General features: G+C 35.3%; 1 protein-coding gene across 3 annotated transcripts; it reads left to right on the top strand.

Moving 5' to 3' along the window:
• The first annotated feature begins 723 nt into the window (after positions 1-723).
• On the top strand, positions 724-12,175 carry LOC127813603 (vacuolar-sorting receptor 3-like). 3 transcript variants are annotated; one of them, XM_052354648.1, is made up of 12 exons: positions 724-1,201; positions 1,892-2,584; positions 2,666-2,754; positions 2,886-2,955; positions 3,029-3,112; positions 3,212-3,288; positions 3,369-3,450; positions 8,516-8,598; positions 8,681-8,747; positions 10,327-10,455; positions 10,551-10,654; positions 11,675-12,175. In XM_052354648.1, the coding sequence occupies exons 1-12, from the start codon at positions 895-897 to the stop codon at positions 11,771-11,773; spliced, it is 1,884 nt and encodes a 627-aa protein (XP_052210608.1). In that variant the 5' UTR covers positions 724-894; the 3' UTR covers positions 11,774-12,175. The 3 variants fall into 3 exon arrangements, with proteins under 3 accessions (XP_052210608.1, XP_052210617.1, XP_052210624.1); XM_052354657.1 differs by having other exon boundaries at positions 725-1,201; positions 8,684-8,747; XM_052354664.1 differs by having other exon boundaries at positions 927-1,226.
• The last annotated feature ends 690 nt before the right edge of the window (positions 12,176-12,865 follow it).

Below are 12,865 nucleotides of genomic sequence, written 5' to 3'. Positions count from 1 at the left end.
ATGTAAAAATAAAATCATAAGGAAGAGTAAAATAACTTAATCAAATACAAGTATAGTATAGATTATAATAAGTTTTAAAATAAAAAATACATTATTATCAAATCATTATAACTTGAAATTTATATTTTTTGTTAATTTTCCATTATAGTTATAAGTTAATAACTATATAATACAATATTTCCACAAGTTATTTACCATTTATGTAAACATAAACCAAAAAAATCCATACAAAGGTAATTTTAGTTAACTTATGTTAGACGAAAAAAAAAAAACCACCAAAGGAAGAAACTGTCATTAGTTTGACTCAGGTAAAATATTTTATATAAATAAATTCATCTGAGAAAACTAATATATTTTGGTTGGGCTGAATATAATTAAAAACACTTTAATTTTGATTATTTTTCTGTTAACACATAAATATATGAAATTTTTATATAAATCAATGTAAATAATTATATATGGAAAGAAAATATTAACATTGAATAAATTTTGCAATCATAAAATAGTTTTATTATTACACCATTCTAAAATCATCTTTTTATTTCCTGAAAATCATGTTGACTTAAAGGAGACAAATTAAAGAAAAAAAATCTATGGCAAATAAAAGTCAGACCACAGTAGACTCGAATCTAAGTTGAGATTAAGAGTCGCAATGTCTCGACACCGTTTCCACTATTTAACTTAATTAACTTAATCGATTTATAGATTCTAAGATTTGGTTCTTTACCACTTATCAAATCGATCGAGAGAGAGTTTGACTGTTCAATTTCTTCTTTGGAAAGGTTCACTTTCAACAGAAAATATATATATATATATAGATCTCTCTCCTTGGTGATTGGAACTCGTTCTTCCTTCCTGGACTTTTCTTTTTGCTCTACAACGAGTGCTGAGAAAATGGGCCTCCAGAGACCAGTGCTAGCACTGTTTGTGGGGTTTCTGATTTTCGATCTGTGTCCTTCTGTAATTGGTCGGTTTGTGGTGGAGAAGAACAGCTTGACGGTGGCATCGCCGGAAAGCATCAAGGGAACTCACGACAGTGCGATTGGTAATTTCGGGATTCCTCAGTATGGCGGCAGCATGGCCGGGACGGTTGCGTACCCGAAGGAGAACCGAAAAGGTTGTCGGGATTTCGACGAGTCTGGGGTTTCCTTCAAGCCCAAGCCCGGTTCTCTGCCGACATTCGTTTTGGTTGATCGTGGCGGTGGGTAGCCTTTTCGTTGTTTTGGGTAATTCACCTGTTCTTTTTGTTTTGGGTAACGCTGATTGGTTGGGTTTCGAGGTACCCTTTTGTCTGTTTTTACTGATTTTAGCTGTTCTTTGACCTTTGTATTGATTCTTGAAGTTATTTGGTTGATTTTCAAGGGTGCCCTTTTGATCATTTCTGTTGATTTTAGCTGTTCTTGATTTTTTGGCTTCGATGCCTGAAGTTGTTGGCTTGATGGATACACTTTTGGCAATTTAGCTGTTTTCTTCTGATTTTGGTGGCGATGGAGGGTTGAATTGTTTGGCACTGTGGTATCGTTTTCTCACCTTTGATTAAATTAGGTGACTTTGCCTTTTAAGTTTAAGGTCTACTTGGATTATTTGGTTAATTTTGTGTTTACCCGTTTTGGCTAACAGTTGGGAGCTTGTATGTTAGTCAATGATAGGGTAGTTACTTTACCTGGTAAAACACATAGATTTACATTCTGGGATAATTACCAACAGACATATGAGACTGTTTGTTGTCAAGCTTGTCATAAGGGGTCTCTACTTTTGTAGTTGTTTCATTATAACAATGTATAAGCCTAGATTTGATTTGTTCCATCAGGTGGTGACTTGAATATAGTTATTATGTTAACTTGAACGAGTAGGTTCCTAATGAATTTTGTTCTTAATTTTTATTTTCCAGATTGTTTTTTCACTTTGAAGGTATGGAATGCCCAAAAAGCCGGTGCTTCTGCTGTGCTTGTTGCTGATGATACTGAAGAAGCATTGATAACCATGGACTCCCCTGAAGAGGATGGTGCATCTGCAAAGTATATTGAAAATATCACAATACCATCCGCATTAATTGAGAAGAGTTTTGGTGAAAAATTAAAGAAAGCACTTAACAGTGGGGAAATGGTAAATGTGAATCTTGATTGGAGAGAAGCAGTTCCACACCCTGATGATCGTGTAGAGTATGAGTTGTGGACCAACAGCAATGATGAATGTGGCTATAAATGTGATATGTTGATGGAATTTTTGAAAGATTTCAAGGGTGCAGCTCAGATTCTTGAGAAAGGAGGCTATACTCAATTCACACCTCATTATATTACTTGGTATTGCCCTCAGACATTTACGGTAAGCAAACAGTGCAGGTCCCAATGCATCAATCATGGAAGATATTGTGCACCTGATCCTGAACAGGATTTCAGCAGAGGTTATGAAGGGAAAGATGTGGTTCTTGAAAACTTGAGGCAGCTTTGTGTTTTTAGAGTAGCAAATGAAACCCGCAAGCCCTGGATCTGGTGGGACTATGTGACTGATTTCCAAATTAGATGTCCCATGAAAGAGAAGAAATACAACAAGGAATGTGCAGACGAGGTTATCAGATCCCTAGGTAAGAGCTTATCATCGTGTCATGTCATCTGAAGAATCCAAGTGATTTTTGATGAACAGTCTTTATATTTTGACTGCACAGGGCTTGATGTTAAAAAGATTGAGAAGTGTATGGGTGACCCAAATGCTGATTCTGACAACCCTGTACTCAAAGAAGAGCAGGATGCACAAGTATGATTTCTGTTTTAAGTTGTGTTGTTGAACATGTGAAGTGCCTCAACAAACTTAGCCTTATAAGAAAAACTTGGAATTAGTGATGCATTTTAAAAATATGACTGCTTAGCCAGTATATTTCTCTGTAGATTGGAAAGGGATCGCGAGGTGATGTAACAATATTGCCAACCCTTGTTGTCAATAATCGTCAATACCGAGGTCCATCTTTGGCTTTTATCTCTTCAATTAGTGAAGCTGTATGTTCTTTTGTTTCTAAAATATGTGCTTACAGGGAAGTTGGAGAAAGGTGCTGTTCTGAAGGCCATTTGTGCAGGATTTGAGGAAACTACTGAGCCTGCTGTTTGTTTGAGTGATGGTAAATTCTTACTCCAGGCTTGATATTAAAGAGTAATAGATGATGTATTTCTGATTCAGAGGATATGATATATACACACAAACATATTGTCACTTGCAGATGTTGAGACAAATGAGTGTTTGGATAACAACGGAGGTTGCTGGCAAGATAAAGCAGCCAACATCACTGCCTGCAAGGCATCTTTCCATTACTAGTGACTGATTGGGTTTTCATTCATCTATTTTCTAATTACTAATTGTTGTTCTTATAATCTCAGGATACATTTCGTGGGAGAGTTTGTGAATGTCCCTTGGTTGATGGTGTGCAATTTAAGGGAGATGGTTACACTAACTGCCAAGGTATATAATTGGTTGGATCTCTTTGTTTGTGTGTGAACCAACCAATTCTTTTGAAGTAGGCATTGAAGTGAAAGCTTCTATGAAGAAAAAGAAAGAAACTGAAAAGAGAGAACTAAACTGAAATTTGTGAAAATGATTCTTGACATTAGAGATACTACTAACCTTAACGACTAACCTTGACATTATAGGCAGTTGAGTATTTAGACTGTGAACTCAACTGATTCTGTTAGAGATACTACTGACCTTGACAGCTCTACAAAGACAAGTGGCAAGTCCTAACGAACAAACTTAACTAAACTATAACTACACTTAACAGAACTGCAGCAAATATTCCTCCGTACAGGAGGAATAGAACTACTTCTCTCAACATTCCCCCTCATATTAGGCTCTAGAACTTGTGCAGATCTGAGAGTCTTCTGTTGAGTGCACTAGAGAATTATTCTTGAATCATCCTTCTTAGAAGTCTGCTGTAGTTTATCTTGAACAACATAGTTAGGAGACAAAGTTAGGCAAAGTCTATTATATAAAAAGAGAAACCTGTCTCTAGGCAGACCTTTGGTGAGAATATCAGTTGTTTGATATTGTGTGGGAATATATCTGATCTCCGCCTCACCATTTTTAACTTTCTCTCCAACAAAATGAACGTCAATTTCAATATGTTTGGTGTGTGAGTGAAAGCTAAGATTTCCAGCAATACTTTTAGCTGCCATATTGTCACACCAGATGATAGGAATCTTAGAAAATGAATAGACCAGTGTAGTAAATAGACCTTTAGCCACAAAACTTCAATAACTCCCTGTGCTAGAACTCTATATTCGACTTCTCCAATTGACCTTGCAATCACTGATTGTTTCTTGAAACTCCAAACCTAGAGATTATTACCAAGATAGACACATGAGCCACTTGTGGATTTGTGTGTTACTCTACACCCAACATGGTGTGCATCAGTATAAACCTCAATAGATAGATCAGAGGAAGGAGTGAACAATAAACCTAATCCAATAGTCCTCTTTAAGTATCTGAGAAACCTTTGCAAGCCAACCAATGTTATTGTTTAGGAGAAGATAAAACCTAACTGATTTTATTCACCACAAAAGCAATGTCAGGTCAGGTGTAAGTCTAATATTGTAGGGAGTCAATAATAGTTCTGTATAGAAAGGGATCTGAAAACACTTCACCATCATCAATTAGAGAAGTTCCTAGATTAATGTTACAACCCTTGAGTAGAACTTACCCTCAAAAGCTAGCTGTTAAGGGGAGGATGCCCAAGAAGTTATAAACCCTACACCAAGAGACTGAACTTCCAATGTGGGACAAGTCCCATACCCTGCAGTGGACCATAACATACCACCATGCTCCGTAGCCCGACGCCCACAACAGCAGGTTGTGCACTAGCCACTGTTAGTCCTGGGCGAACACTACAATGCCAGCGTCACCTCCATCGTCGCTCGCTTGCACTGGGAGCCATGGGACAGCTCTGATACCACTGTTACAACCCTCGGGTAGAACTTACCCTTAAAAACTAACTGTTAAGAAGAAAGTGCCTAAGAGGTTATAAACCCCACACCAGGAGCCTGAGCTACTAATGTGCGACAAGTCCCATACCCTGCAATGGACTATAACAATTAACTGGTGTAGAACATGGCTTGTAGTCTTGCATACTAGCTTTTTTCAACAAATCAATAGTATATTTGGACTGAGTAAGATAGAGACCTTTGTCATCCCTGTAGGCTTCAAAATTGAGAAAATAATTCCTAGAACCCAGAGTTTTGAGAGAAAAATTAGTGTCAAAATCATGAATAATGGACTCAAGAGCCTTAGGATCTAAACTAGTGATAAGAATATCATCAACATATAATAGAATAGAATGAATAGACTTCTTATTGAAAAGAGAAGCACCAAAAACTACTCTTACAAAGCCCCATTCTTCCAAAGTTGTCCTAAGATTTGTGTACCAAGCACGAGGGGCTTGTTTAAGACCATAGAGAGACTTTTTTAGTTGACAGATATAAGGAGGAGACTCTAAGCTAACAAAACCTTTAGGTTGGGACATGTAGACTGTTTTAGTCAAATCTCCATTGAGAAAGACATTTTCATATCAACCTGTTGAATATCCTAGCCAAAAGTCACAGCTAATGAAAGGAGAATACATATAGTAGGTGTCTTAACCACTGGATGAATGTTTCAGTATAGTCTATACCAGGATTTTGATGAAAACCCTTAGCCACTAACTGAGCATTAAACTTCAAAATTGACCCACCTAGGTTATACTTAACACGAAACACCCACTTACAACCAAGCAAATTCATATTAGGAGAAAAAGGAACAAGCTCCCATGTACCATTATGTTGCAAGGCATTAAACTCTTCTTGCATAGCCTTAACCCACCTAGGATCCAAGAGAGAATCACTAATTGCACTAGGTTCTATAGTACTCACTAGAGCATGAGGTGAAGAGGCCAGAAGTTGTTTAGATTTGGAATGAGTGATCATAGGATGAATAGAAGGAAGAGGATGCTACTAAGGTTGCTTAGGTTGTGACCTAGATAATGTAGGTAATGAAGGAGAACTTTGTGGATGCACAGTAGTTATCCAAACTAAAGGAGCAGGAGATTGTACTACTTGAGGATTAGAAGAAGAAAAGGAATGAAGAAATGAACTGGGAAGAATGTAGGAAGAAGAAGAAATAGACTAAAGAAGATGGAAATAGGGTAGGAAAAATAAAATCGGAAGGATTAAACTAAACATGTCTAGAAACAAAGACTTGACCTATGGGATGTAAACATCCATATCTAGCTTGCACGTGACTATATCCAATGAAAACACATTTGATGGAATGAAAATCAAACTTGTGTTTGTTGTAGGGTCTAAGGTAAGGAAAACAAGCACACCCATTGGGTTGTTTGTGATAAAGAAGTTCAAAAGGAGAGACAAATTTGAGAGGAGAAGCTAGTAAAAGGTTAATTGTATAAACAGCTCTTTGAAAAGCTTCTACCTAGAATTTTAAAGGCATATGAGCATGAGCTAACAGTGTAAGACCCATTTCAGCAATATGCCTATGTTTCCTTTCAGCAACCCCATTTTGCTAATGAGTACGAGGACAAGTCAAAAAAGATTGAATGCCATGACATTTAAGATATGGCAAGAAGGCTTGAAATTCCCCTTCATTATCAAATTATAGAGCCTTTATTTTAGAGTGATATTATAATTCAGCAAATTTGTGAAAGGCAATGAAAGTAGAAAGGGCGTTAGACTTTATTTCAATGGATATAGCCATGTCTACCTATTATAAGCATTCACTAAGATGATATAGTATCTACACCCTTCAGTAGTACATTAGGAGCTGGACCCCAGACCAGAGATCTGAATGAACTAATTCTAAAGGTTTCTTGGTTGTAATTTCACAATTAGAAAAAGGAAGCTGATGCAGTTTGCCAAGTTTGCATTTTTCACAAGAAGAAAGAAAAGAATTGGAACAAGGAATACGAATTTTATTCAAGATCATTTGTAGTACAGAAAAGAAGGATGCCCAATTTTCACAAAAAGAAGGATGTTCCTATGAATTTTATTTGTTACTGTGTTTATTTGTGTCAGGCTGTCATGACTGACAATGGAAATTCTTGTGTGGAATAGAATTAGGGCTGGTTGAGGGAAGAATGCAGAGAGGGAGAAACAGAGATTAGAGAGATTGAGAGGGAGAGAAATTGAATGAGATGAAGAGAATTAGTTGCTATGAATATTCATCGGTGCTTCTCATTCAGTTGGGAAGCCTTTTATAGCTTCTTGGTGCCAACTTCCTGGCGGTTATCCAAGGTACAACTTCCAATAGCTGTTTTAGTACAACAGCTTCTAACCACCTTACAAATATAACCCCAAATGACAAAAATAGCCCTAATACAACCATATGGTCCTGACAATTTGGAATTGATAGTAATATGACAAATGCTTCTCAATCACATGAATCTGCAGGTATGGACAAAACATTACTTAGAAGGTTTTTATCTATCTAGGAACATTTGGAAAACATATGTTTACTCTCTGACATGATGAATCATTAGCATTGTATCCTATGGTTTCTTTAGTGTTTTAGTTAAGAAAAGAGATAAAAGCATAGTTGTCAACACCGCACCGAGGAGGTATCAGATTTGTTATTGGTACAGTACAGTACTGCTACTGGACAATTCTAGGTACTGTTTTGGACATATCGATATAATAAATTTCCAATATAAAAGGAAATTATAGAATTATATATAACTATCATTATTATAAAAAAATATATTATAAACATATAATTTAACATCACAATATAATAATGCACACAACTCAACATAAAAATTATACATAGAGGTAGATTATACAACTGATAATATAACTCATTGACATACATGAAGACAAAATAAATAATTTAAGCTGTATAGAAAAGATGTATTTTTCAATTTTTATGAAGTTTTTACAAAAAATTTGCAAAAGCAATTAAAATGCATGAATGATAAAATAATATATACATATAATATTGTCCTTTTTTATGTTATGTTAATCTAATTTTTCTTTTTATTTTTATTTTTTTTCCAAGATTTTAATTTATTTACATTATTATACATATGATATAAATATATATTGCTAGCTGCAGGCCTATGTTATTGTTGGCTGCATTCCTGTTGTAAACAGGGAGGCAGCACTAGAGCTTTAATATTGGCTGGCCGGTACTGACTGGTATTTTGAACAAAACGAAATAAGGTATAAGAGAGTATATGTACCAATAGGCGCCTGATGGTATTATATGGTATTATTCACTATGGATAAAATTGACATTTACTCCAGACTAACTAATGTCTACAGATACAATAAATGAATATATCAATGGATAACGATGTCCCGTGGTAGGTGTGCTTATAGTATTTCAATATATGACGAGCCACGTGTCTTGGTTTAAGGCTTGAATTTAGCTTTAATTGTTTTAGAAATTTCATGAAGGCGATCTTAAGCTTATTTGTTTAAGATGCCCATATTTCTGTTTTAATATATGCAATAAATATGCCATAACCGTGTGTCTTTTCCATGTACAGCAAGTGGGATATGGCGTTGCAAGATCCATGATGGAGGTTGTTGGCATGAAACCCGAGATGGCCGAACGTACACTGGTTGCCTGGTGGGTCTTGTTTCAGTGTAGATGTTGTATTTTTTTTCATGAGCAAATAGATTGAAATATTGATTCTATTTTTTGTTGTCAGCAGGATACAGATGACAAATGCATGTGCCCCCCTGGCTTCAGGGGTGATGGTGCCAAAAGATGTGAAGGTGAGGATAGTCAACTTCTTGTGTTGGTCTATTTTAGGAAAAATGGTTTTCTTGCTCAAACTGGAACTTCCATAAGATACTCTGCTACATGACTGATTTTATCTGTAATTCTTTGTTGGATTTGGGCAAAATAAGGATAGTCCACAGATGAAGCATATGAGATTTATGAGAGGGAACTTTCACTTATGATTCTTCAACCCCCTTATATCCATGCTTTTGCCTCTATACGGTTTCTTGCTATTGCTGAACCTGTCCAGATATTTGGACATCACAAGAGAAATGGGCATAAAAAGGAGATACTATTATTATTGTGTATGAAACATTCTACAGACAGAAATAACGCCTAAATCCATGACAACCCCACCCTTAATGACTGCAATCTAGTTTAACAATGTACATCGTTTTCTTATGTATATAAATGCATATATATTGAACACACGCTCAATTGTAGCAGTACTGGACTTTTGCAAGCACATGATAAAATTATATATATAAACTAATGGCTGATAATTATATACTATCCCACTTATTATCAAAAATTGTTACATGACATGTTAGCCAATGGTATGCGTGCTTCTTGTAACTAAAAAGGTCACGGGTTCAAGTTGTGGAAATAGCCTATTTGCAAAAAAGTAAGGAGAAGGTTGCATACAATACAACTCTCCCCTAACCTCTCACTGCAGAGAGCCTCATGCACTACAGACACCCTTCAATTCATTTCCTAGCTATATTTGATAAGTAAAAAAAAAAATAAACAAACTGAGACATGATGAGCTAAATATAATTTATATGCATATTTTGGATCAATATATGCTAGATTTGGATTTGAATTTAAAAAAATAAGCAAGCTATTAATCACATATGGATTATAGCAATTATATGAAGTGCTTACTATTACTGCATTGTAGGGATCAAGTGTGTAATAATATTGACCGAGTTAATATTTGTTCAGGATTTATAACGTTTTTGTGTATAGAGATGAATTTTCCAGTTGTGCAAATTTTGTTTCTAATGTTTCTAAGTTGGTGGATATGATTATTTTGATTTTACTTTGCTCAAGGCACAATGGCATACTTTTTCCCAAGTAATGTTTTACAGATTTATAGTCTGTTTCTCTATTCCATAAACCCCATTATTCTACACAGCCCAAAGGTATAAAACAAGTAGTGGCCATTCAAATACATCCCAATCTTTGTTTCAGGTAAGCTCAACACCAAACACAAAACATCCAAAGTTGAGTTGGCATAGGCCACTTTATAAGATAAAATGGATCCATATCCCGAGCCGCTTTATAGTGCAAAAGAAGATGATTTAGAGATTTCCTATTCCTTATGAATGTTTTGATGGTTTCATGACACACATTCTATGTTTAGTTCTTGGTATCATTAAAGCTGATGTTAAGTTGAATTGTATGGCAACTTTCAACGAAAAAAGATTTATACCTGTCTGTTGATCTGGACTTGATTTGTGGCTTAAATTTGAGCTTCTGACTCAATCCAACAAATTAGTAACTCTTACCTGCTTGAATAAATGCTTACTTGGTGAATCTGATTATACGTTGCTTGCTCTTGCTGCACAGATATTGATGAATGCAAAGAGAAGACAGCGTGCCGTTGCCCCGAATGTAATTGTAAAAACACTTGGGGTAGCTATGAGTGCACTTGCAGTGGAGACCTCCTGTATATCAGGGACCATGATACTTGCATAAGTAAATTCCTAAGCATAAGCTTTTTGCTCAATTAATTTGTTCAGAAATGTTTTAAGTGTCCTTGTTTTTAAGTCCTCCAAAATGGTCATCCACAGGTAAGAAGACTGTGAGATCTTCATGGGCTGCTGTTTGGGTCATTGTGATTGGTTTGGCTCTAGCTACTGGTGGAGCATATATGGTGTACAAGTATAGGTTGAGGGTAAGTGTGGTGCAACAGTACTGCAGACATTTCTCTTTGTTGTTCTCTTTTGAGTATTAGTTTTGAACTTTATGGTTTCTTGGATCTTACGCTAGTATTTCTATCAAGAGCTTACTTTTGTCTTATGTACAGTATAAGGGTTTGCTGCAGGCTTTGTGGATAAGGTGATATGTAGCCTCTCGTGAAGTTTCCTAGTTGTGTAGGGCAGTAGGGGAAGATAAAGTAAAATAACACAATTGAAGTAAAATATGTGATAACAAATTGTGAGGTCGGCTTGGATACATTGTCAAAGTAGTAGCTTTTTTTTTTTTATTCAGAAAACTATTTAGAATCTTTTCTTTTCCATAAATAATCTTTGAACAATATACGAAAGATGTGACCGTGAAGAGTGAATGATCGGAGAGCTAATTCATGTAGTAAACTCCACCTAGGGGATTGAGATTGTGTAATGATTGTGATGTTTAACTTTCGGAAGAATATAATATTCTGTCCTTGTGGAAATTTAATGACATTAAATTTCTACTCTGAACCATTTGTTATGTTAATCTAAGTAGTTAGCATCATGAGCAAGCTTGTAGTTATAACCCCAAAGCTATACCTGTATTCCCTCTGAAAATGCACAAGTTTTAGTGTATAGTGTCATCTAGAAACTCAAAAATCAGGGAAAGCATTAATTTAGAATAATTATCTGTCACTTTGTCTTAGCTGATGGATTGTCTCAGAACTTGAAATATGTGGCTTAGTGTTGCGCTTGCGTGTGGACACCTTAAATTATTGAATGAAATTATCTGTAACTTTGGTTTAGCTGATGGATTGGCTCTGAACTTGAAATTTATGGCTTAGTGTTGAGCTTGTGTATGGACACCTTAAATTATTGAACTCCATTTAAACTTGGCCTGACACTAAACATAGGGGGCCTAAATTATTGAACTTCATTTTTGAACTTAGCCTAGCTTAATGATTCTTTGTCGGATGTGTTAATTGAGTACTGGGATATTTATTTTAAATCTGTTTTTGCAGTCATACATGGACTCGGAGATCAGAGCTATAATGGCACAATACATGCCGTTGGACAGTCAATCTGAGGTTCCAAATCATGTCGACACAGATCATGCATGAGATAGGATTCGCCATCAGTATTTTTTTTTTAGAATTTCAGGTGATGTTAGATGGCCTAATGCAGCTGTATCAGAGCCGAGATTTCGAGGGTGGATCTAAAATGTACTTGTAGAAATATGCTGGACGGTAACACATTGCAAATAGGAATTGCCCTCATGTTTAGGTGGAAAGCTGACACTCTGAACTGAAGTAGGGCTTGGATTTGGGAAAGATGAAGATCAATCGGCCGTTACTTGTCAGAGTTATGTTAGCTTCTGCTTCTGGCTTCTGTGAAAAATCTTTTTCCATTGTTATTTAAGCTAAAACTAGATACGTAAACGTGCGTTCTTTAGATTGCTTATTGTTGGGATTGTGTTGATGTGGATTAATTAATATAGCTAATTAATGACTTACAGTTGTTTATTTGCCATGTTAGATGATGTTTCTTTGTTCAAGAGTTTGTGCATTGTATGCCTATGAAATCACTGTTTTATTGTTATTTAAGTTAAATTCCTTTTTTTAATTGTTTTTCTGCCTTTTCCTTTATACCATTTCTTGAGAAGACTAAAAAGTCAGAAAAACATAATTGAGAATATTAAATCATAAAGTAAGAAAGTCGCTCTATATGAAAGCTAAAATCAGAAGAATTTTTCTTAAATCAATCCTTGAAGATCTTTGATGTCGTGTATAGTTTTTAAGGAATGTCATTTGTGTATGATGTGTCTAGAATTGGTAATCCACTCGACCAAAAAATGTCTTAAAAAGTTTATGGTGAAAAGTCTGTAATGAAGATGACTGTAATCAACTATCACAGAGTTGCATGGCTAAATATAAGAAAAAATAAAAAATTATAACACGTGATGCTATAAAAATATTTTTTATATAAGTTGTTCATGTTAGAATAGAAGATTTTTTTTATATACTAAGCGAGAAAATATTTGTTGAATTTTGTCAAAAGTTACTTTTGTTAAGTCAAAATTTAGTTATAAAGTAATGGAGATTTTGAGATTATCGCTCTTGCATGGTTTCTCGTCGTTCGTGTCTTTGATTTCAAAAAAAGAGATAAATCGCAGATGAAAACTTTATTTTACTATTAAGGACAAAAAATTGAAT

The sequence above is a fragment of the Diospyros lotus genome, chromosome 1, assembly GCF_014633365.1.
Source record: "Diospyros lotus cultivar Yz01 chromosome 1, ASM1463336v1, whole genome shotgun sequence".
Lineage (NCBI taxonomy): Eukaryota > Viridiplantae > Streptophyta > Magnoliopsida > Ericales > Ebenaceae > Diospyros > Diospyros lotus.
Note: the sequence above shows the minus strand (reverse complement) of the source record. Positions and strands in the feature narration are given on the sequence as shown.